Source organism: Alternaria viburni (assembly GCF_023758015.1).
Source record: "Alternaria viburni strain BMP 2772 chromosome Unknown scaffold_5, whole genome shotgun sequence".
Lineage (NCBI taxonomy): Eukaryota > Fungi > Ascomycota > Dothideomycetes > Pleosporales > Pleosporaceae > Alternaria > Alternaria viburni.
This window is the reverse complement of record NW_026055774.1, coordinates 1201847-1225713: the sequence shown is the minus strand read 5'-3', so window position 1 is coordinate 1225713 and position 23867 is coordinate 1201847. Positions and strand designations below refer to the sequence as shown.

At 53.3% G+C, this 23867-nt stretch overlaps 9 protein-coding genes across 9 annotated transcripts; 5 read left to right on the top strand and 4 right to left on the bottom strand.

The window, feature by feature from the left end:
* Nucleotides 1-5541: 5541 nt before the first annotated feature.
* Nucleotides 5542-6933, bottom strand: J4E79_003299 (uncharacterized protein; the record flags this gene model as incomplete). Its single annotated transcript, XM_049352194.1, has 1 exon — nucleotides 5542-6933. One exon carries the CDS (start codon nucleotides 6931-6933, stop codon nucleotides 5542-5544), a length of 1392 nt encoding a protein of 463 aa, XP_049213665.1.
* A 909-nt stretch (nucleotides 6934-7842) lies between these two features.
* Nucleotides 7843-8228, top strand: J4E79_003298 (uncharacterized protein; the record flags this gene model as incomplete). The annotated part of the gene is made up of 3 exons (XM_049352193.1): nucleotides 7843-7872; nucleotides 7998-8091; nucleotides 8140-8228. The coding sequence occupies 3 exons, from the start codon at nucleotides 7843-7845 to the stop codon at nucleotides 8226-8228; spliced, it is 213 nt and encodes a 70-aa protein (XP_049213664.1).
* An 842-nt stretch (nucleotides 8229-9070) lies between these two features.
* Nucleotides 9071-10383, top strand: J4E79_003297 (uncharacterized protein; the record flags this gene model as incomplete). The annotated part of the gene is made up of 2 exons (XM_049352192.1): nucleotides 9071-9101; nucleotides 9149-10383. 2 exons carry the CDS (start codon nucleotides 9071-9073, stop codon nucleotides 10381-10383), a joined length of 1266 nt encoding a protein of 421 aa, XP_049213663.1.
* Nucleotides 10384-10517: 134 nt separating this feature from the next.
* Nucleotides 10518-13134, bottom strand: MON1 (Vacuolar fusion protein mon1; the record flags this gene model as incomplete). Its single annotated transcript, XM_049352191.1, has 4 exons — nucleotides 10518-10761; nucleotides 10852-11033; nucleotides 11517-12388; nucleotides 12441-13134. 4 exons carry the CDS (start codon nucleotides 13132-13134, stop codon nucleotides 10518-10520), a joined length of 1992 nt encoding a protein of 663 aa, XP_049213662.1.
* Nucleotides 13135-13928: 794 nt separating this feature from the next.
* On the top strand, nucleotides 13929-14942 carry J4E79_003295 (uncharacterized protein; the record flags this gene model as incomplete). Its single annotated transcript, XM_049352190.1, has 1 exon — nucleotides 13929-14942. The coding sequence occupies one exon, from the start codon at nucleotides 13929-13931 to the stop codon at nucleotides 14940-14942; it is 1014 nt and encodes a 337-aa protein (XP_049213661.1).
* A 248-nt stretch (nucleotides 14943-15190) lies between these two features.
* J4E79_003294 (uncharacterized protein) lies at nucleotides 15191-17002 on the bottom strand (the record flags this gene model as incomplete). Its single annotated transcript, XM_049352189.1, has 7 exons — nucleotides 15191-15810; nucleotides 15888-16123; nucleotides 16183-16235; nucleotides 16282-16394; nucleotides 16459-16542; nucleotides 16590-16769; nucleotides 16819-17002. 7 exons carry the CDS (start codon nucleotides 17000-17002, stop codon nucleotides 15191-15193), a joined length of 1470 nt encoding a protein of 489 aa, XP_049213660.1.
* Nucleotides 17003-18230: 1228 nt separating this feature from the next.
* On the top strand, nucleotides 18231-18651 carry RPL29 (60S ribosomal protein L29; the record flags this gene model as incomplete). The annotated part of the gene is made up of 4 exons (XM_049352188.1): nucleotides 18231-18237; nucleotides 18294-18345; nucleotides 18457-18559; nucleotides 18616-18651. The coding sequence occupies 4 exons, from the start codon at nucleotides 18231-18233 to the stop codon at nucleotides 18649-18651; spliced, it is 198 nt and encodes a 65-aa protein (XP_049213659.1).
* Nucleotides 18652-19670: 1019 nt separating this feature from the next.
* Nucleotides 19671-20549, top strand: J4E79_003292 (uncharacterized protein; the record flags this gene model as incomplete). The annotated part of the gene is made up of 1 exon (XM_049352187.1): nucleotides 19671-20549. The coding sequence occupies one exon, from the start codon at nucleotides 19671-19673 to the stop codon at nucleotides 20547-20549; it is 879 nt and encodes a 292-aa protein (XP_049213658.1).
* Nucleotides 20550-20988: 439 nt separating this feature from the next.
* On the bottom strand, nucleotides 20989-22590 carry MCA1 (Ca(2+)-dependent cysteine protease; the record flags this gene model as incomplete). The annotated part of the gene is made up of 6 exons (XM_049352186.1): nucleotides 20989-21014; nucleotides 21069-21238; nucleotides 21302-21740; nucleotides 21793-22258; nucleotides 22318-22414; nucleotides 22463-22590. 6 exons carry the CDS (start codon nucleotides 22588-22590, stop codon nucleotides 20989-20991), a joined length of 1326 nt encoding a protein of 441 aa, XP_049213657.1.
* Nucleotides 22591-23867: the final 1277 nt, after the last annotated feature.

The following is a 23867-nucleotide window of genomic DNA, read 5'->3' as shown; positions in this document are numbered from 1 at the left end:
TCGTCGACCCAGCCTGCGTCCTATAAGCGGCCTTACTCAAAGCCAAGCCCGACAATAGCACCTGCACTGCCAGCCAGCAAGGCATTGTCAATCGCAGTTCTTCGAACGCGCCGCTGATCTATGCAGAACCCAGATAATGCGAGCCGTGTTGAGTTTATTCATTGCACGTTTCAACCCCAAGTCGATCACACGATCGTGCCAAAAGGAGCCAAGAGGCAGATGCGTCTTGGATGGGTGGAGCGCACATGTCGAGTCACTAGCCACATGCGCCAGCCACAACGCGCGACCTCAGGCCTCGCTTGTTTTGACGGATCGCACATGAGCCGGGTGCCGAGTGGCCAACGGTCCCACGAAGGAACAGTACTCTGATGGGCGCACAACGATCCGTTTTACCGAGCGACCACTGCAAATTGTAAACTCGTGGCAACCCTCACTAATTCACGGAGACAGATTACTGGTCGGGCGATACTGGGTCGGGAGACCAAGACTTCCGCCCAGGTGTCGGTAGGTCAGCCTGAACTCCGCCTCATGATCACCACAAATCGCTTCCTAAACAACGAGGACTAATGATCACGGGAACCCTACCTGGTCCCGGCGCCATATAGGGGCCTCATTTCGATTCGAGATCTAAGTGTAGAATACTTGCGCATCGAGCCACATGCCGCGCATCCTGGGCATCTCAGACTTCCAAGCCTCGAAGCAACGTGTACCTCGCAATGAGGAGTCTTCTGGCGCCAAGGTTTATCTGGCGGTGTCCATTCTCCGCTACTGTGGTAGGGACGAAAATACGCGGCACCCATCATGCTCGGCAATGCAGTGGCTTCCGGCTTGGAACATCCGAAGCCGAGTCAAACGGTCGTTGTGAACACCGCGCGACCGAGCCTGGCCCTGAAAGCTCTTCGCGGCTAGGGTCCCAGGTCCCTCGTCTTCGCGCTCGCTATCATCCAACGCGAAATGATGTCAATGAACCTGAAAACACAACTTCATTCACATGGCTAGCTCGCTGCAGCTTCCCAGTCATCGATAAGCCGATTTTCGCGATGAAATGTGGCTGACGAAAAATCGGCCGGTCTTCCTGTGCGGGCAAGCCGCACGTCGCAGCCGAGTTGAGCCTCATAGACGGGAATAGCAGTGAGGCGAATCACCAAGGTCGTTCCGTTCCCACTTGGTCCCGCTGGAAAATTCAAGGCTGAAAGCTTCGACGCTTGTGTACTACTACGGTCTGCCCACCCACGTCACATCGCAGACAGCCACGTTGTTGAGGTCTCGAACAACGGATGCTCACTAAGGAACAGTGCTTTGTGGATCTCTGAAGAGCCTGAGGAGGAAGGTTGACGCGAAAGCCGTACACCACCAAATACCAAGCTGAAGCACTATTGACTAAACCTTCGCCTGCTGGTCAGGCTTTGAGATACTAATCATGTTCAGACGGTGCTCAGACACTTCTCATGGCACGGCGCATCTCAACGCACTGGACGGCATCAACATACCGACATTATAGCATGCATCACCCATGAGACAGCATTGCGAATTGCTGCAGCTATCACGTCTCGGCAATATCCGCAACGCGAAGGACCTGGTGATCAATGATCGACCCGTTAACAGCATATCCACTGCTGGATGGGGAACCCCAGCTCCAAGCGCCAGCACACTGGTTTCGCCGAGAGCAAAATGCATCCCCACTTGGACCATGACAGCGAGGGTCGAGACTTGTTTCATGAGTGCGCGTCTGCGTGTCAGCCACCGGCGATAAGTTTTGAGCATCAATTATGACGTTCTTGTGCAACCTTTTGGTCTAGAGTACCGCCATTTCTCCCTTATCAGATTGACTATCACGTAAGCTGTTCTCGCAGAGGCTGTCGGTAGACTTGCCGTGGTAGGCCACAAAGTAGTCACGAAGTAGTCACGATCTGAGAGACCAGCGGGTCCAAAGATGGAGATTTCTTTCGATACCAGAATTTGCGATCGTACGAACGTTGTTCGAAATAACTTGCTTTCGGCTTTTCGTACAGGAGCAATCGGCCCTTCAGACGCATTGATATCACTGACCACGATGACCGTCCGCGATCGACGTCCGGGACGGGACAACTGATGTCCTTACGTCCGCAATGTTTCCTTCGAAATACCTTTGGATGCCCGCGGTTTCGCATCAAAGCTGCGATCACTCAATCAACTTTGTCTTGTTTCGAAACCATTACTGTGCTGGACAGGTCGGGAGTAATGGTGGATGGTGTGCTGATGCGATTATGCTCACGCGATCGCCAAAACCTGTAGGTCCTCCAGCCTGCCTGGTCAGAAAGAGCTATTGATTGGGAATGGCATGTGGGGTCAAGATACTTCATCTGGGACACGTGCGTCCTCACATGAGAGAGGGATGTGACTCGACTATCTTATGCTGGTAACAATATGACCGCGGGATATTGTAACTCCTCAATCACCCCCTCTGGTCGCAGCAGACCGGTACAATCATTGTCGCCAGCATACAGCAGGCTGTAGAGCGACAAGCTACTTGCAATTTATTGCCTTGGACAGCCAAGAGATTGCCTTGCAAACAATCTCTATACGACCGCCATACGACGGCTACACAGTCGGCTGATCGGCACCCATGTGGTACCCCAGTCCCAACACAAGATATGCGCGAAAGAGGCGAACAAGAACGGCTGAACAACCTCGCTTAGAGAATTCCCCAGCGATATACAGCTTTCGAGTGTATCACATCGCCTCGTATGCATTCGTTACACCAGGCGGCAAGTGGAATTTCTGCACAAGCAGGATTTTCGACGACGTCACCGTGTTCTCAAGACAGACCGAAAACGGGCTCGGTTACAGCCGCACTTGGTGTTTTTGGGCAATGACAGCAAGGCTACATTACCCCATTCGTACCCATGTTCGTCCTTCTCAGCGTTGCGAAGCCAAGCAAGAGGTGCCCCGCATTGCTCTAAACTCTGAATCGGACACCTTGGCCACAGCGAATCAACGGTCAGTAGTATGGTAAAACGGGTATCGTGGAACATCGGCGTGCGGTTGCGGCTGAGTCTTGAAGCTTGCGTCCGTGGAGTCGAATTCCTTGATACCGCGCAATTACAGGGATAGATGGAGAACGGGCGACTCGTTAAGATGTCGATCAGTGGCACAGTCCGATACGCATCGGCCTTGTACCTGATAATTCGGCACGTCATCTCGTCAAGATTTACAGACAGTACGGCAAACCATTCCAATGATGGATCTGTAGCTTTTCTGGCGCACCACATGCCCAGACATCACCTTTTCGCAGGGGTCGATCATCATTTGCGGTTACCATCACCGCACTCGAGTAATGCGCAATATTACCATCTCCTGTTGATCTGTAACGAACCTCGGGATCTTCGCATCAACAGTACTCGTCAGTCGGCGACGTGCACCGGCGAGGTAATTACAACTGTTTATGCGTCGCATCGCATTTTCAACAAAACGTCACAGATGAACAAATGAGCTCACCGCTACGGAGACCTTTTCCCCCACCAGTCAAGGGAGCAGAACAGTACGTTCGACTGTGCCGAGGAAAATTGCATGATCTCGGACGAAAGTTCCGCCCAACTAGTATACCTCCAGTTCACCTCAACAACCTTGGGTCCAACAAAACGGAGCCAAAAGTTTGTTTCGTTGCTGAAGTAAGATGCAAGGCAGATAGGCAACGTGAATGGCGCATATCCGTCGCGTCATCGCGTCATCGCGTCATTCACGCCGATCGGGGCATTGCAGACGTTGAGCAACGGCGATGGATTTCGCTTCGGGGCCATAATGCGAGGGCAACTATGCAGTAGGCACTGATCAGATTCTCATTGCATCGCCCGATCAATAGCCAAAGAACGAAGAGCAGGAAGATGATTCCGTCATACGTCGAGCGCTTTTTCAATTTGACCGTTTCCACAAGTTTGTCACTTGCTCGAAAGATACAACACCGCAATCCGATTAGCGACAATGACCACCATCGCAATGCTATATCAGAACAAAGCCTCTAAGCACGTAGCTTTCCAAACAATCATATCAAGTTCCTCTTTCCTGATCCCCACCTCTACCCAAGAAAAGGAAAAAGAACTGGCCAAGGCATGCTCAAGTAAGCTTACACCGATAATGTACCTCCCACCCTTAGAACAACAAACCAATCGTCCAACCTAGACTCACGATAAGCGAAGACCGATGAACAAGTCTCGGGTCCAGGCCCCCTCACTTTCGCAAAAAAAGTCTCCGGTGGTATGGCTTGATGATACGTCCCAAGGTGCGACATTTTGTTTCAAGTCAAAGCAGCCGTGTCGAATTGATGACGAACGGGACTAGAGTTGCGAAACAGGACTATTGTGGCTGCTTAGTAGTATGCAGGTAAGTACATGAGTTGAGTGAGTTGGGTGGCTAGGCAGCTGTAGCTACCTTGGTCAGCTTGAACGACGCGGTGGTCCTTGAGGTTAGGCGACGTGAGGGTACTCGCGAGGGTATTCGCGAGGGTTTGGTCACAGCGTGGAAGTCAATGTACAAGGCAGACAAACACAAGTTCTTTCGACCGGAAGGCCCAGGAGCCAAGACATCATCTGGACAGGCAGATTTCCCTTCCCTTCCCACAGCCTCATCTATCTGTGCATCGTGCAGCTGGAGCAACTACCCAGTCAAAACGCGGAGCCATGACGCCGTCTTCGCTAGAGAAAACCCGGTAAAGACCGCGAAAATCCGGGGCATCTTGGTGGTCTTGGTACACGGACTGAGTTCTGGGGGCAAACCTGTCGTGTTTAGTAAACCCGTTGCGAAAGCTTATATAAGAGTCTAGAACTGTCACGGGAAGCGGAGCAACGTCCACGGACTGAGCGCAAATAAGCCCTAAAGGTACGGCCGTAGTGTGTTTCGCGATAACAACTAGCAACAGCAGAAAGATTAGCATGATACCACTAAAAGACGCAAGACGGGATCGAGATGAACAGCGAAGAAGGATAGATCTAAATTACCAATAAAGCGCATGCACGATCGCAGACGATGCTGCTTTCGCTGTGCTTTCGCTGTGCTTTGCTTACCGCCGCCGTGACCGAAAACCAAACCGACCCAATCCGAGGGGTATTCGCAACGCTATGCTTTCTGAACTAAAAACAGGACACAAAATTAAACTCTATCTACGGCATCCCAGTACACAAACATAAAGCCAACAACCAAGGCCGAAGTAATACCCATCATGATCAAAACAACGTGATAACGGCCACAAACTTCCCCCAACGGAGGACGCGAACCCGGCAACGTGTCGTCGGAAGAATTGCGACGAGGAGAGGGCGGTGGTGGTGGAGGCGGAGCAGTTTGCGCTTCGACGTCAACAGCGCCGTCTTGCTGCTCAACCTCCCCATCTGCACCCACATTCTCGAGCACACCGCCGGTAATCACCATTGCAGGTGGAGCACCAGGATCTGTAGGAGGTGGGATAGTGTCCGCGAATGTATGATAAGACTGCACGGGTGGACGAAGCGGAGTCCATGGTGTCGCCTTCCTGCGTGGTCGGCGTGAAGGCTTCAGTAAGTGCAGAAACGACTATGTCTTGCCCTTCTCATACTCCATGTCCGCATCCTGAAGCTCGGCTTCCAGCTGTGCGCGTGCCTCTGCATCTGGCGCTGGCGAGCTGGACGCACCTCGCGAACTCGCCGGTCGTGATGGCAGCAGCGTAAGGCTTTCGTTGGCGGCTTCGCTATTGTGTAACGACTTTTGGCGCTTGAGGGCGGGTTGTTCGCTATCGGACGTGGGCGCTGCGATTGCGAGGCCGAGCTGGTTTGCTTCGTCGGGATGTTCAGAGATCCATCGTTCGCGCCATCGCTCGCGCATCACATCGTATATGAACTGGAACTGTATCTTTGACTGAACCATGCCAGCTCGCTGGTCTCGGAGCATCTCGACAACTCTCAGTACAGGATCCTCGTCCTCCGGTACATCATCCAAGGCACCCTCGTCAAGCTCCTGCATAAGCCAGTCGAGCGCAATGAAGGTGCCGCTGCGACCGATGCCCGCGCTGCAGTGAACGATGCGCGGGTTGGCCGAGTTGTCTGTGTTCTTGGATCGCGATATGTCCACCAGCTTCAGCATGCCAGCGCGATCGTCGCCCTCTGGTACCGAGAAGTCTGGCCAGCCAGCGAAGAGCAGATGCCAGATCTTCCTCGACTCGCTGCCGTCATCCGTTGTCATATCGATTTCCCTCACTTGCGTCCTCGCCTCCTCATCTATTGTATACGACGCGAGGTGAAGGTTGTGTACGAAGCCGTCTTCGAATTCGTCGTGCTCGTTGATGCGCATGTCCGGACTCGAGGGCGATTGCGGGTAGTAAGGGTAGCATTTCTCTCGGTTCGCTTCGTGGGTCTGGGTCAGCATGACTATGACTGCGGGCGACTGATTCTCCTTCCATATCATGCGCCAGATATGCGACCAGCTGTCAGATTTGGGGCCTTGGGTCGCAATGTACTTGAGCGCCGTCCCAGACTTGGTGGTCTCGAGCAATATTGGCGAGGCATTGATGTAATCGAAATGGCCCTCTGGTACGTCAAGATGCACTCTGTTGGACTGGTATGGGTCGACGTTGATGTATCGGTTGCGGATGGCGTAGTCTTCCCCAAAGCACCTTGCCCACTTGCCGGGTTCGTCGGGTCCAGTCCCCTGGGCCGTATCCCTTAGGCGCTCCATTTGCGCCATCTCCAAGCGATTCCATTTGGTATTTATGTCCTTGTTCTGCTTCAGGAAAGCGGGATAGGGAATTGCATCTTCGCCGTTTGCTTCGCTTGGGACGGGCGCAGTAGAGATGACGAGACTATTCGTGCTCACAGAGGGAGTGTTGGCGGCCGGGGTGTTGAGGGACGAGGTGGTGATTGATCGCGTGCTGTCCTTGCTACGGGAGCGCTTGGACGAGGTAGGCGAGATGGCATCGCCGGCTTGAGCCATGGCTGGGTCGGTCCTGATGAGGACGCCCTTGAGCTTCGCCTTGCGCCGGAGGGCGCGGAGTTTATGCAGCTTGAAGGAGGTGTTATGGGATTCCGGGAGCGATTCGGGTCCTGGCAGTGGAGGAGCAAGAAAGTTTGACGAGGGGATGGTGACGGGAGGCGGTTAGGTGCAGGCGTGGCGCGTCCAAGAAAGGAATAACGGGCTTGATAGTGGAGTGCCGCAGATGATATGCCTCCACTGACACGTGTGCGACTCGTGGGGGTCCGGGGCCTTGCCAGATTGATATCTAGCGATGGAGCAGCGTATAGCAATACGCCGGGCGGCGATGCGCACTTGTGCAGTGGCTGACCGAGGGACGTTGACAAGCTGATGTTGAAGGCAAGTCCGAGGCTGTTGTCGCGCGAGGAAGGCGACTGTAAGATTATCCAGCCAACGGCGTGCAGCGCCCAAGAACCAGGTTCCAGCGAGGCGTGTTCTAGATGAGGGGCTGTACGCGAGCGTCTAGTGGAGCAGCTGGCGGGGGTGCGCGGGCAGGTCAAGGCGTTGTCGAGCAGGCTGACAAGGCGGCCGACGTTATCCCAGCGATGGTAAGAAGATGATGCAGTCACGGAAAAGAAGATGGGAGACTTAACATGTTCAGGATCCAAACATTTGTACGTCACCAGAAGAAACAATCAATGAAGCGAGGGTCCACATCAAACGTCAGGCGCGGTCGCGTCACAGGTGCAGGCAGGGCCACCTGGGCAGTCCCGGTTGTGTCTAGTTGCTTCCGCTCGCCATTCCGAGGCTTCTCCATAATCCATCACTCCCACACGTTGCCACCACCCCTCCCCCAACGCAACGCCTGCACGCATCTGCTATCTTGCCGTAGCAGCTACCCGCGCTTGTGAATGCTTGATTGAACAAACCATGGGTGCTCCCTGGTTCGCCCTCTTCGAGGTTTGTGCCGTCCCCCGCCCAAACAGAGACATCAAGCTGACAGCTGGGCAAGGCTTGGGCCGTCGCAAAGGCACGTCGAAAATCCTCCATATTCCCATGTCGCTACAGCTACTGACCCTTCGAAGCTCATCCGCTCCCCGGCATTCAACCGAGCCATCCAGAAGGCCTATCGCAAGATCAACAGGCTGCCCGACTTTGAACAGAAGAATGGCGGAGGCAGTATGTCTTGATCAACACCGGCTAGATAATAAGTACTGACTTCTCCAGGAACCGGCCCATCTTCCATCGACCACTTCAAAGATGAAGTGAAGAACCAGTTCCGCGAACTTACATGGCAAAAGCGCCCTCCTAAATGAAAGCGCCTTCAATTCGAGACCGCTCTTCTCCTCTCACTCTATACGAAACGCATTACGAATACATCGGACACCCCGCGACACGACACGCGAAACCTGGCATTTGATTCGGCATGAGACGGAAGTACAGTGGTCGAAGAGCGTACGACAGGCACTACACACGAGTCACGCGAACGAAGATGCGTCTTCTGGGGCTAGAGGGCAAAACGACAAGACATGAATCCGTTGGAAGTGCGGCTTCGCCAAGCATCCTCCCATGCCGAGCATGTTCTTCACCACACGTCCCACCAGATCATTCTGGATTCACTTTGTCCTAGCTCGGTGAAGGAGACTACAAGCTTTCTCAGAAGATAGGACGAAACACAGGTCCCTTTCATATGGTGGCTGAGGCACGAACATGCGAGTTTCAACTCTCGATTCGGTGCCAATGTTGGATCCATCTGCTCTATGCCTGCTACTACCATATGTTCTTCGGAAGCTATGGAAGCCAGGATTGTTCGTAGCACTCTCTCTACAATGCCACACATTCTCACTCGACTCAAGTGTGCAACCCATACACGAAGATACCGCTCCTGGACTGGGTGCTGCAATCGTGGCAGACATCTGTGACCGATGCATTACCGCATCGACACAATTCGCCGGATGCGATAGCCGTGAGCGCATCGCCACCTCAGATGTACTATCTTGCCAAGCGGATGTTGACCCATGAGGTCTGTTTGTGACATACCTCTTCATGAATGCATTGTTACGTCATGCATGAATCACAACTATTTGCTTCTTATACAGTCACTTAATCCAACGTCAACTTACACAGCAATCGATTCACACAACTCACACACTACAACATGCATTCTGCAATAGTCACCGGAGCAACTGGTACGTAACAAAGTCACTCCATTCGGTCCTATCCTCACCTGGCCTAGGCATCCTTGGCCGTGAGATTGTCTCCGAACTCAGCCAACACCGCCAACAATGGCCTACAATCCATGCCCTCTCGCGCAGCAAGAAGGAAGACTATGCCGACAATGTCATTCACAACCACATCAACTTACAATCTTCTCCCGATGAGATGGCCAACGATCTCAAGAACGTGCGCGGCGAATACATCTTCTTCGCCGCCTACCTAGCCCAAGACAAAGAAGAAGACGCCTGGGAAGTCAACGGCCGCATGCTCTCCAACTTCCTCTCCGCCCTCGAGAAAACCGGCGCAGTCTCAGATGTCAAGAGAATCATCCTAGTATGCGGTTGCAAGCAATACGGTGTGCACCTAGGCATGCCCAAACAGCCCATGACCGAAGACCTACCCTGGCTAACCGACACGTCGAAATGGCCCCCAAACTTCTACTACAACCAGCAAAACATCCTGCACAATTTCTGCACCAAGCACAAAAAAGAGTGGGTAGCCACCTACCCAAACGATGTCATCGGCTTCGCCATGGGAAACTTCATGAACCTCTCCTCCGCCATCGCTCTCTACACCCTCGTATCCAAAGAGCTCTCTGGAAACGAAGGTCTCACATTCCCCGGCTCACCCGCCTTCTACACCAAATTCGACTCTTTCACCTCTTCCAAGCTGCACGCTGAGTTCTGTGCCTGGGCTGCTCTGGAGCCACGGGCCGCGAACCAGGCTTTCAACGTCGTCAACGGCGATGTAGAGAGTTGGCAGAACCTCTGGCCCAAGGTCGTTGAGTACTTTGGTGGGAGAGTTAAGCCCGATCAGTTCAAAGATGCGTATACAAGCGGTGGTGTGGGATCCAGCCTCATCAAGAAAGTCGTGGGCAAAGAGGACATGTCGAGTGCTATGGACATGGCGCCTCAGCCTCCCATTAGCGTCCATGCAGATGAGATTGGCATTCAAGGCACGCCGGCGCTGGAGAAGAATGTCGTGGAGCAGCATGTGGATTTGGTTAAGTGGTCGCAGCGTCAGGATGTCAAGGCTGCATGGGAACGTCTTGCTGAGCGCGAAGGTTTGGACAAGAGTACTTTTGACAAGGCGACGTGGGCTTTCACCGGGTTCGCACTGGGACGCAACTTCGATCTGGTGATTAGCATGAGTAAGGCAAGGGAATTTGGCTGGACTGGCTACAGAGATACTTGGGCAAGCTTGAGAGACGTGTTTGAGCAGATGAGGGGAGCTGGTTATCTACCAAAGGCTTAGTTGGAGATGCAATGCATAGCGTCTCTGATGATAGTTTCAATAACGATGTTTGTGGTATACTTTTATTTTCCCCTTGCCTTGCTTTGATGGGTATATAAGCTCTACCGATTGTAACACCTTGCGTGGTTAATATTCTAGAATACAGCACCTCCAATGATGAACACCCTCTCCTCTTCTCGCCGCACCCACTGAATGACCTTGTTCGCACTCTGTGCGAGCGCTGCTCTCGACGTATTTGCCGGCGCAACAGCATAAAGCTCAAACAGCGGTGTACTCCACGCTAACGCTATACACGTCGTGTTGGTTTCATGATGCACCTTAAGCGTCGACGGCTTGTTGTGCAAATTACTGTGAAGTTTATTGTACAGGTCGATCAATCTAGGGGAGACGATAGTGTCAGCAAGTGTTCTTGGTATGCATGTGGGGCAGTTGATTGCGAAATCACGTGCCAAGGGTGGGGATACGGACCGTCTCTTCTCCAGATCACCCTCGAAGTAAGGTGTGTAGCTCGGCATAGTGAACTGCACATTACCCCTCGACTTATACAGAAAGTGCCTCAGCGGACTGCCGGGCACAATGTCTGTACAAGTGGGACGGCCTTGCTGCACAGCTGTGCGTATAGCCTCAATGGATCCATTGCGTTGCAAGCTCTGCGGAAACACCCGTTAGCCCACGAAACATCTACCGAAAGCATTGCGATTTTGTTAAATAACCCTGGCCATGTTGGAACCAAACGAACGGGACCATCGAAGGACCGAAAGGACGCGGTGACCGGGGCAAAGGGAAGGGAATGCGGAATCCGACCGGGAGGATGGGCTAGGACCATCGGAGATGCTGACGTCCGAAGCCGAATCGCAAAGTTGCCCCGTGGGCCTCGTACGGGTATACAATTCGCGCTTACCGGCAATAAACCCATGAGAACCCATGGGAGAACACCGAGAATGAGTCAATTTCGCCTCCGAGCCCGTTCGAGCCCACATCGTTCGACGCATCAATCTTAAGGCACGGGACAACGTCCTGGGGCGGGAAACAGAGGCCATTTGACTAGCATTCCACGCGTCCTCACGTATCATCCCGGTCCCCCGTGTATTAAGGAGACTTTGCAGTGGAATGTAAAGAAACTGTGAGCTTACCTCGACTAAATCATCCCTCATACGTCTAAGCTCGAAGAAGCTTTCCTTCTCCGCACTGATCAGGAGGACCGCGACTTCGTCGTCGGCTCCATCGCTCGTGCGAGGCCGCTCTTGCATCTGCTCCGTTGGATGTTCGAGATTCAGGAAGCTTACGTACATGTACAAGTAGCCCGTGTTGTTGAACCCTGGCAAGCATAGTGGGATCCAGTTTTCTCCACCCCCAGCCTTGACGCTACCGGCTTCGAAGAGCATGTTGAAGATCAGGTGCAGGTCACCAGGGTGCAGACTATGCTTCTTGGGCCGGACGACGGACACGAGCTTCCCGGATGCGACGAGCAGACCGTAGAGGAGGTTCTCGGAGCGGGTCTTCAAGAGTGTGGTGTTGATGGTGGTGCGATGGGACTTGCGGAGCTTGAGGCACTCGAGAGCGGAGAGCAGTGTCGATGGTGAGCCTCTCGTGAAGCCATCTGCAAGCGCTGATAGTAGTGTCTCTGTTCCTTGCAGCGGTCTGCGAAGATCGTAGTTCGCACGCGCAGCAAACATGCGCTCCATACTAGGAAGCGTGAGAGTGGATAGGATCTGCATGTAGAGTGCCTCGAGCTGTGACCGGAGCTGCGAGTCGCTCTCTGGTAAGCGCGTGATGGCTACCAGATTCAGCGGGCCCTTGGACATGACGACAAAACGTACGTCTCCTGCTGTGAATCCTCTCAATATATCGTTGGTGGACTGGTAAAAGGATATGATGGTCTGCACGACACCAATGTAGTTCGTGATGAGCTGGTCGTCGCCATGTCGGCTGTAGATGGGCTTGCCGGCACTCGAGAGGATGAGGAAATGCTTCAGTTTTGCGCGCCACTGGTGCATAACGGCTTCTATTGACTACATCAGCGAGGGCTACCTCTAGGTACATGCCGTGTTTCTGACCTTCATTCGACCCATCCATGGCCATCTCGTCGACCTCATCGAACTCGCGACGAAAAGCCTCTTCAAAGTATGGGTCTGGCGGAAACATGCTTTGCGCTTCGGCATCGACGAACCTGTGGCCCAGCGTCCTGAGCAGTGACTTCTCTTGCTCCGACTTCTCTGCCTGGCCCATGACTTCGCCCAGGAGGCTCTCCTGATAGCCTGCCGCCTCTATTGTCGGCGCATAGCTGCGTATACTCGCGCCGTCGTCGGCATCGCTGAGGTTGTGAGCGCCTAGGCTTGCGCCTAAGACGTCGCGTGTCTTGGGTCCCGAGGACGTGGGCGACTCATCTTTCGCGTCGGTCGCGAACGCCTGTGTCCGCGCTACAGACAGCTGTGTGGTGGCTTTGGAGAGGAGTTGGGGTCTCCCAGCGGCCGTAGAGTGCGACGTCGAGGGTCGTGAGAGTAGACCGAGGGCGGGTCGGGGTGGCAGCGGCGGAGGGGTTTCTTCTTTGGTCGCCACCGAGCTTGCAGACGTGCTGCGCGAGAAGTTCCGTATTATGCTGAGGGTCGGGTTGGCGAAGTCCTGCTGCTCAATCGGCTCCCCAGTAATCGACTTGGCCGACGCATTGCTGCTCTCCTGCGTGGGTGTGGTGGGCGAGCTGGGTCCCTCAGAGATCGGCGTCTGGGGCTCAGCATTCCCAGTCTCGGCCATCAAGACAGCGGGCGAGGGTCATCTAGACAGCGGGTTGGTGTTTACTATGGCATGGCGCGTCAACAGAGGCGTGCATGTCGCGAAGCTCTGTGATCGTGACGCTTATCCATGTAATCCAACACGCTTGGGCCAATGACGTGGCTGCCCTATCATCGACACTGCACGACTGCGTGATCGACTCGCGCTGACCCCGTCTCGCTTCTGCAAAGACATGGGCGTGACACGCGCGCAGGAATCCTATTCCTAGCATACCGACACCTCACACTGGTGCGCGTTGCTCACCGGACCCCACAAATAGCTCCCATCTGCCCGTCTCACCTACCTACCCTCCGCTACACTCACGGTTACTTCACCGACAACATCAAGACTTCACAACTTCCATCCTGTTTCTCGCCACGCGCAATCGTGCGCTGACGCATTTTCGCCTCGTCTAGTACTCAGCTGTGCCAGCATAGCTTACTATTCTTAGCTTAACTAGGCGTACAGCATTTCCTCATCCGGTATCTCATAGGGCTCGTACAAAGTGTGGTTGGCATCTCAGGCGTAGTGAGAGTAGCGGTATGCATGATGACCTATTATCAGCATCGTGTTTGGGCGACTTGACGAAAAAGTAAACCAAGTGAGCCAGAACAGAGAGCATCACGCGCCTTCCGCAGTGCGGTCTGGGCAGCACGGTGTATTACAGCAAAGGAGTTCTCAGTTTGGTCAAAGCCATCGGACCTCACTCTCGCAAGCAGATTCCCCCAATAGTCCACACCGGCGCCGGTGCTATGTATCGAAGTCCGAATCAACCGATGCCACACCTCTCAACGACAGACAACATAACGACCATCAACTATACTCTGGAGTGGCCTCATTTCGAGAACCCCAGCAACACCACCTTTGCCGGACAAACACAAATCGACATTTGTCGATGTCCAAGATCCGATCTTCCCTCGCAAGACAGCAGAGAGCCGGGCCACATCTACACTCGAAGCAAATGCGTCGGCCCCGAAGTCCGCTTCAAAACGAGAAAAGAAGAGCTATGGGTGCTCCAATCCGCCCACGGTCCAGTCAATATGTTGCGACCGGCAGCAAAAGAAGAAAAGGAGCGCCGCAACCAAGTCCATGAAGATGCCGAGCCGACAGTATACGAACGCCGCAACTTCCTTTTACTAACTGGCCCGTGTCCGCGCGGACGGTACCAAGCATTTGCGACTCAAAAATGGTTAGAAAGCATCGGTCCATCTGCTCGCCAACACGTTACAAGTCTATCTCTTCTCGTGCAGCCCTACGAAGAAGACTGTTCAGCACAGGCTACCCAAAGAGCATTTGCCGAGCTGGCCAATTACATTCTGGAGCACTTGACCGGATTCAAGGCGCTGTGTCTCAACATATGGGATGATGAGATGAGCCTCTGGGGTGCGGCAAGCGAGTTCAGCATCCTTCTACACAGAGATGATGTAAAGATCATGGTCGGGTGTATTTTGTGGAGTGGTGAGACAAGAGAGTACAGCAATGCTAGAGCATTCTTTGAGGCCATGACTACATCGCCACAAACAAAAACCACGCGGCCATTCAGCAATCAAATTATGGGCGATGACAATGGGGAGGATAGCGCGGATGAGCAAGAAGAAGCTCAGGAAGATTTGTCCGATGGACTCGGCACAACAGAGGATGAGAGAAGGAATGACGGAGAGCCCAAAGAGACGTCCGGATCTTCACCAATTCTCAAATCCGACACCGAAGACGAGATTGGATCTGAGGATGATTGGACCGACGCAGCTATGAGTCCTATGGAAACTGAGAAAGATTGGCAGATACTATAAAGACTATTTGAGTATCACGTTAGTTGCTATGGCGCAGGGTGAAGTTCTATCGTGAACTTTGGTGCTTGGGCAGCACTGACGCAGAGGAGGCATGTATCATGCACCCTAAGAATGCACCGAGAAGAACCCACAATACAGACGAGGTAGGCATCATCTAAACACAGTGCCAAACGTCTATTTTGAACTGCTACCAGAGTGTTCTGTTTAACTTTGCACTTCCGTCTCACAAGACATCCCACATCCTTGCCTCAAGACGTAAGCCTGAACATCGGATGATCGTCACCAAGATTGTCCGCATCCACCTCTTGCAGCCTTCCATCCCTCTCGCCCCTATCCCTCTTCGCGTTTTCCCATTTGACCAAGAAAAGTAGCCCCGTACAAGCCGCAGCACAAATCCACAACAAACCCAGGCTGGTCCCATAGCCCGTCCGAAACCCTGGCAGTTCGCTCTCCAGGAAGATGTTACTCGCCACGACACCTCCCAGGTTACCGAATCCAACTTGCATAGCGGAGCTGACCGAACGCTTGTAGTGTCCAGACACCAGATTCGACATCCAGGCGAGCACGATGGGCTGAGTAATGAAACCGCCAGGTGTAACGAGAAAGAGGGCAAAGTACTTCACGCCAGCTGGGAGGTTCTCTTGAGCGAGAAGTATGATGTAGCCAATTGATGCGACGACGAGTCCGAACATGCAAAACCAATAGCGATGGCGCATGCGATCGCTCAGCCAGGCTGCTGCCACGGCTGCAATGGTTGCCACGATGAATATAGGTATCGAACGTACTTGGGCGGCGGAAGACGTGTAACCGAGTCCTTTGACGATAGTTGGAGTGAAGATGGAACCAGCAGTGCCGGTATTGACGACTCCTAATAGGTGGAAGCGCATGGTCAGCAAGTATCCTACTGCAGATGCTAGGAAGTGAGATGGCACTGAGAATACTCACCAAAGTATGCAAGAGTCCCCAGATAGATCTTGGGATCTGAGAAGATTCGCTTCGCAGCTTTCTTGTCCAATCTGTCCATGACAGCATCACCCGTGTCGGCGTTGAGGCGTGCTAGGAGAAGGGTCTTCTCTTCCATATTCAAGAATCCTGCTTTCTCGGGCCACCCAGGTATCCAGAAATACATGATGATACCGAATGCAACGGTGACGGCACCCTCGATGATGAAGATCCAGCGCCTGAATGGTCGACCAAGTCAGTGTTTGTTTCATATGCAATCATGGTGAGGTGTACTTACCATCCTCCGTAGCCTGCGATGCCGTCCATCTTGGCAATAGCGAATGCAAGGAGCTACGAGAGGTTAGTACGAACTACCCATTGACATATATAATCTTACGCCACCGAATGCTCCAGCGATGATGCTCGCGCTGAAGAAGAGGGTGATGCGCCACTGAAGCTCGTAACGCTTGTAGTACATCGAGATCAGGTACAGGCATCCAGGAAACAAACCTGAATGTTGGTTTGTGAAGTCAGTAAATGTTGCACCTGCGATTCGTACATGGACAATACTAACCAGCTTCGAAAAGACCTAGCAGAAGGCGCATCGCTAGTAGACCGCCAAAGTTGGTGATAAGGCCCATTCCGACTGTCGAAAGGCCTGAGGCTCGTTAGCATGGCACTCACATGTCAATTTGCGCGACTAACCCCAGCATATCATGATCAGGCTAAGCCATGTCGAAGGCTTCATCTTTTTCAGGATGAGATTTGACGGTACCTCAAAGAGGACATAGGGGACGAAGAATATCGATAAAGCGAGGTTGTAACGATAGGCCAACGGGCCTGTCATGTTCAAGTCCTCGGTCAAACCTTGGATCTTCGCATTGCCTATGTTCTGTTAGCTCATAAACATGCTACTAGAGTAGCAGCAACGTACCGATGTTGACACGGTCCAAAAAGGCTAGGAGGAATAGAACAAAGAGAGGCGGAAGAACACGAAGGTCGCATTTCCGAAGGAGCTTCTTCTCAGCGTACGGGTCGATATGAGTTCCGTATGTATCGTTAAGCACCACGGTCTTATCGTCTGGCACACTCGATGGTTTCATTGTCGGATTCTCCATGGCCGATGTAAGAGTGACGACGACGCTTAATCGGCGTCTGGGCTACAGGATATATAGAGCACGGCGATTTCTGGGATGTAGTCGCCTCAACGCTGCAGCACATTACTACCTCAGTAAGGGTTGACGGGGCGTGATTAACTGCAGCCAATTAAACGATATCGTCATTCATCGGCGTGCACACCCGATGGACGGGCACGGTTCCGCGTTCTGGGGAAGCCTGCGAGATAGTGGAATAGTGCCGCACGTCTTCCGCTGATCGACAAAGAATATGGGACGGCTTGGGACAGTAGTGACTAGCCTTACATGACTTGAGACCTTGGTAGCCAGGTGAGGCTGGGTAAAAAGCAAGGCAGCGACAAAGTGTAGACATCAGGTAAGAGGGTGCGATACAGCAACGCCGCCTTCCACACTCAGTAGCCATGCACTGCTCTTTCCTGAAACTCCAAGACGTACTAAATTGCGTGTCGAAGCTAAATATGCGTGTACCGGATCTGTCACGAAGAGAGTAGTTTCGCAAACGACGCCTATCTCGAGAGAGTACATCGCTTTAGATGACAGGCCATCCTGCCCAAATAAAAAGTGCCGACGTCGAAGGGTACTTGTAACAAGCGATCTTGAAGAAGTAGTCAGGAATAAGGGCGGTGCCAAGTGGCAGTGACGCCATCCGGTGAGGATTAAGTTGACATTGAAACTTAAAAACGCAAGCACGACCGGAACTCCAGAAAGTGTGTGTGCGAGCTCGGGAGATATCGACATCATCCCACCGAATTTAGGAAAGAGATGAAACACGTGTTAGAAGTAGGGACGTTCGAAGTCTACATCGCCTTGAAGTGTTGTAGACTTTTGATCTTATATTAACGTAGGCTGCAGCCCAACTGCTCGGCTTCCCCTTATGTGAGGTGAAGCCAGAATGCTGGTCATGAACTCCGTTGTGCGCGCGGAAGTCGTGTAGGCAAACCTTGCGAGGATGATGCAACGATGGAGTAAACAGCGACATTGCGACTCACTCTCTAGAGTCCTGTAATTATTTTTCGAACGTTACCTGAGAAAACTGAAGACATGGCGATGTTGTGATGCCCACCTGGGTGCACAAGCCTCGTCACGCTACCACTAGCGCGAAATCCCGCTCGCTTACGAGCTGCACCACACCTGGGCACAGCAAATTCGTTCCCCGACATCAGCTCTTCGACAATACCACACAGCCAAATCGACATCCACAACCGTCGCCATGGCCAGTACGTTGACAGCAGCTCACGAGTTGCATGGCCAGAATACTAATGGAGCTGCGCAGAATCCAAGAACTCGTCCCAGCACAACCAGTCCAAGAAGAACCACCGTAACGGGTACGCATCACCCTCCATCGCACGCGCCATCGTCCCGCAGATGAACCATCTACAACGCGAAGGATCATGGATGCCTAGATGAGAATACAAGCTGATGCAATTGCAACACAGTATCAAGAAGCCCAAGACCCACCGTTACCCCTCGCTCAAGGGAACCGACCCCAAGTTCAGGAGGAACCACAGGCATGCTCTTCACGGCACCATGCGCGCTCTGGTGCGTACCGACGCTTCACCATCCTGCGAGAACACGACCCGCTAACAAACACACAGAAGGAGGTCAAGGAGGGCAAGCGCGACTCGGCATAAAGGACGATACGATCACGAGCGAGCGACGATGGCGGTTTTCGATTCCTTTATGAGACATCTGGTCGGCGTCAATGGCATTCGGACTTTCTATGACAGCTTCGAACTCAAGATTGGAGCACGCGGCTTCACGCCTACTGCAGGCATGAAATGCGGCAATGAAACAAGTCGAAAAGTCAGGTCGGTTCCACTAGCGCGCGACTGTCCAAGTGATGTGTTAGGCTGTTCGATCGTTCGCAACGAGTCCAGGTAAGTCAGAGAGACCGACGAGGTGCAAACCTCAACCCAGCCATTAGTGTGTACAGCAACAGAGCTCTTCCATGCTCGACCTGCTGAAGGAAAATCTATCGTGGCAAGAACAAGCACCCCCATCATTACCAAACACACGACCTTCTACCCCGTAAGGTACGTGTGCATGAAGATGGGGTTACATACCAACTGTTGAATCAGTGCTTTGGACTTTCGGTGCATCTCCTAGAGAGTTGTGCAGTCAGTACATCGTGAGATAGCATACATATACATGTATTCCAATCAATGACATTATTCTATCCAGATCGTGCGTATCCTTTTACTCCATGACGCTTCCTAGACATTCAACTTGAAGGACCGACGGGGTTGTTACTGGAAGCATGACACCTCACTCTATAGTCTGCGACCGCGACGCTCAAGTCTCTCACCATGCCAACCTTCCTGAGCTGGTACGAATGCGTCTGTAGTCATCAGACATCGATAAGACGCTCCTTGACACTGTCACACGTCTCTCCGCGGAGGTAAGTCAGCCGAGGCGTTCCCGTTCCTGACGTTGCTGCACAGCCCTGTCGTTGCCCGATTAGCTAGCAGCCCTACACCCCGGATTCATCCGTCATATCTACCCGTCTTCTATTGTAAGACTCTTGTGTTCCCAACCCTTCCTTCTTCGCCATTAAGTTCTTCCCGCCTTCTAGTCCTCTCCAGCCCAGCCCACGCGTCTCGGCCTCCATCCACTCGCTCCAGTCGAACGTCACCGCCCCCACCATCCCACCATGGCTACCCAAGCGCACTGCGCGTTCTGCTTCGAAACGCTCGTCGCAAGCCTCGAGAAGCGCCCTGCCCTAACACTCGCTCAAGTCGAACATCTCTGGGCCAAATACAACACCGAGCCTACCACAACCTCCGAGCTCGAAGACGAGACCGAAGCGGAAGAAGCAGACCAGGCCGCCGCACAGGTAGATGGCTCCCACAAAACCCCCGCGATATCGCGTATCCTCGCCTCCCCGCCCTCGTCCGCAAGTTCGTCAAGCCGGCAAAGCGCGAATTCGACGCCCAGCGGTCTAAGCAGCGAGACACCAAGTAGCATCACGAGCCAGAGCAGCAGCACTACAAACCTGGTCGATAAAGAGGAAGAGGCCGAAGAGCATCCCTTGTTCGTAACATGGAACACTGTGTCGGGCTCCGGTGAGAAGCGACTTCGAGGCTGCATCGGAACCTTTTCAGCCCAGCCCCTCGCCACGGGTCTCTCGTCCTATGCGCTCACAGCCGCCTTCGACGACACGCGTTTTTCGCCCATCAGCACACGCGAACTACCTACGCTCTCCTGCGCCGTCACGCTCCTCACAGACTTTGAGCCCGTGGACGATGTTATGGATTGGGAGATTGGCACACATGGCTTGCGGATTAGCTTTCAGGAAAAGGGTAGGCGTTATGGGAGCACGTATCTGCCTGATGTAGCGAGCGAGCAGGGGTGGACGAAGGAAGAGGCGTTGGTTAGTTTGATGCGGAAGGCGGGGTGGAGTGGCAAGAAGGCGGATTGGAATAAGGTTGCGTTGAAGGTCACGAGGTATCAGGGTAAGAAGGTAGCGTTGAGCTGGGGCGAGTGGAGGAGTTGGAGGGATTGGGTTGATGAGGAGATTGCGGATGTCTAGGTGTGGAAGGTGAACTGCTTTGGCTCTTCGTGATTATATTACAGAAAGCTACGGATGGAAGGATTCATCATGGTTAACGATGATAGTGGATAGCAGTGGTGCTACAGTAGGGATATACGTCGACGGACGCGATAGACAACAAAGTTCGATACCCCTTGATAGTGAATAACGACTTCTTTTACTCCAGTCGGACTCTCCAATGGCTACAGCAAGTGCTGGTTGACACACTGCCGTCGTGTCGCGTGCCCAAGTATATACAGAGGAACTCGTATACACAATCGTCAGTCATCCGTTTTGGTAGCAACCACGCTTTCCTTATCCAAGGATGTATGTGTCATGGTATCATCCATTCGTTCAGTCCAAAGGCCCCTGTATGCAAGTACCGGACCCTAGCCCATATCATCTTACAACAATTCGTCTTCGTTCCACAATCATACGTTTACATAACGTACAACAGGTCCGTATCTACTCCAGTCAGTTTGTCGTTCGTGCTGACAGCAAGGTAGAGAAAAGGCTTACTCAACGGATGGCTGCAGCTCAGCTGAGGCTTCTGTTGATATTTGCCCTCCAGCTCATCACGAATACTGTTGAGCAGTTGTACATAGCTCTGATTCGGGTTCTTGCGCAGCGAAGAGATGAAAGCCCACGACATGGCTCCGGTAGCTTCACCACCGATACTTGCGTCGGCCCTGTTGTTCCCCCATATCAGTATTGTCCATGTCAAGTCCAGAATCAGTCGGTAGAAAACTTACGAGGTCTGTGTGTCCTTGGATCCACTCCACATGATCACATCCGCAGGGCTAGTCTTTGTTCGCAGGTTCTTCTTGTACACTTCGTCGCCATTGATCGCCTTCTTAAACAGACTCGTGGCACCACCAATCATGCTGCCGATATCGCCGCGTGCGTAACTCGACACGATACCCAGTAGACCCTGGCCAGCCTCCTTCGCCAGGTTGGGTTCCTTGAGCACACCCTGGGTGGAATAGATGTAAGGCAAGTCGAGGGCGGAACCAGAGTGGCAGGAATCGAAAATGGCGGTTAATCGCACACCGGGCTGGAGAGGTGCGACCATGATACGGTGCATCTCGTCGTCGACAATGTGGCCGGCGGTGCGGAAGTCAACTGGGTAAACTACTTCGTCGTAGCCATCGTCTTCGTCTCCGTCGAGGTCTTTGGTCTGGCCACCGTGCCCTGGTTCAAGTTAGTTGCCTGACAGTATGCTTGTGTATGAGGGAAGACGCACCCGAGTAGTGGAAGAACAACGAGTCGTTTGGTCTTGCGTCCTTGACCAGCCAGTGCATCGCCCGTAGAATATTCGCCTTTGTCGGCTGGCTCATGGGGTTCTGCTGGTCGTCGGTCAAGGTGACCATGTCCTCCCTCTTATAGCCAAAGAACTCGTTCAAGTAGGTGCTCATATTCTTCACATCGTTGATGCAACCACGAAGCTGACCTCGTTGGCCGAAGTAGTTGATTCCAATAAGCAGCGCTTTCCGCCGACCGTTACACGCTGAGTATTGGAACGAGTAGCCGTTGGGTGCGCCGTGACCAAAGTTCTGTGCGCCGGATGGTGGGGGTGGGGGAGCGTTGTGATTTCCGTGTGTCCATTGGTTGCTGCCAGCTGTGGGCATCATGCCTGGACGAGGAGGCTGTTGTGGTTGTTGCGGAGGTGGCGGTCCATAGTTGCCGTACTGCTGTGGTGGCGGCGGGCCCTAAGCATGTCAGCCATCAATTCCGCGAGCGGTTGCTTCTCAGCATGCCATGTGCATACCTGATTGTATCCATACTGTTGAGGCGGCGGCGTAGGTTGGCCGTAGTTGTTGTTGAAGGGTGGTTGTGGGCTCTGGTAGCCGTATTGTTGTGGAGGTCTGGGTTCGTCAGCACCGGTCAAGCTTTGCACGTCATTGTCTACTCACGGAGCGCCGTATTGTTGCTGTGGAGGAGGGTATCCTTGGGGAGGTGGAGCACCATAGTTGTTCTGAGGCGGCGGCGGCGCGCCGTAGCCACCGCCACCGTGGTATTGCTGGCCAGGATAGTAGGACATGTCGAGTTGCGATGTGCGATTGCTGTCGAGGTTTCCTCAAGTGTCCGCGCGTACTGGCAGAGATGCCGGATAGCCGTGGATGATGATGCCCAGATCGCCGTCTGCGAGCGCGCGCTTCAATGCTTCAAATAGGAATCGTGGCGCAAGTGTCGAGGTCAAGGAATAAAATGTCGTAGGGTGCACGAAGAAAGCTGTAGTCGGTCCCGTTATAGAGTGCGGCTGACGGTGCGTCGGTAACGTCGAGAGATGTGGTAGTAGCGCGGGGTCTGGCAAGGATGGCTAGGGCTGAGCCCTGACAAAGCTATGGGTGCTAAGCTCCGGAACTCGTGGGCCAACTTTCTAACCTCACAGTCCAGACGTCTGAATCTAGAAGAGCAAACCACGAGAACAGGCAAGACGAGCGATGATCCCTTGGAGAAATAGGAAATCGAGTCAATTCAGGGGGCTACCGGATGGGAATGGGCCGTTGCGGAGATAAAAGAAAACGGAAACGCCTGTCAAGAGAGTCTGGATGGCGGGTCGAAGGCGCATGGCGCATGGTTTGTGCCCATGTTTCCTCGTGGTCTACGATGCGACTTGCATGCCGCTATGCAAACCTACTGTAGCAGCCTACTGTGTAGATGCATCGTCCTTCGGCATTGCGTCCGCAGTCGAGCTACTCATGCGCTAGAAACACTGTACAACGGCGACTACAACGCAGACGCTTGTCCGTCATGGTCCATCCTACGTTTGCTACATCAATTGGGTAATACACGCTACATGCCTCCTCCAAGACATTTCGTTCACCTCATTTCCACAACTACCTACGTGTCTCCTCCTATGCAAGACGAGACCCCAGTGCCGAATCTCCCGTCGCTTCTGCCCTCTCATTCGTTCAACCGCCCGGCACGCTCAATCTGTCCGTCTTCCCGTCTGCTTTCCGCAATTTGTGACATGGGGGCGTGTGGGATGCCACGATACCGGCGAGGTACAAGGCTAGTTAGCTTGTCCGGTCTCGTACGCGAGACGGCAACACCGACGATCCCCAGGACCGGGGGCCAACTAGGTGCAGATCTGTTTCCTGAGAGCTGGACTGGTCTAACGCTGTTCTACAGCGTGTGCTTTGGAGAGAGAGTTTGCGATGCTTTCGGCGGTTTACGTGCTGTTGCTTTTGCTTTTTTCAGTTCTGGTTAACGTTCGCAATTATGTTTACACAAAGCTTTTGTATTAAATGTAGACCCCCATCCATCGAGACCAAAACCCCAACCCGCTCCGAGATCAAACGGCCCTTTCCCATT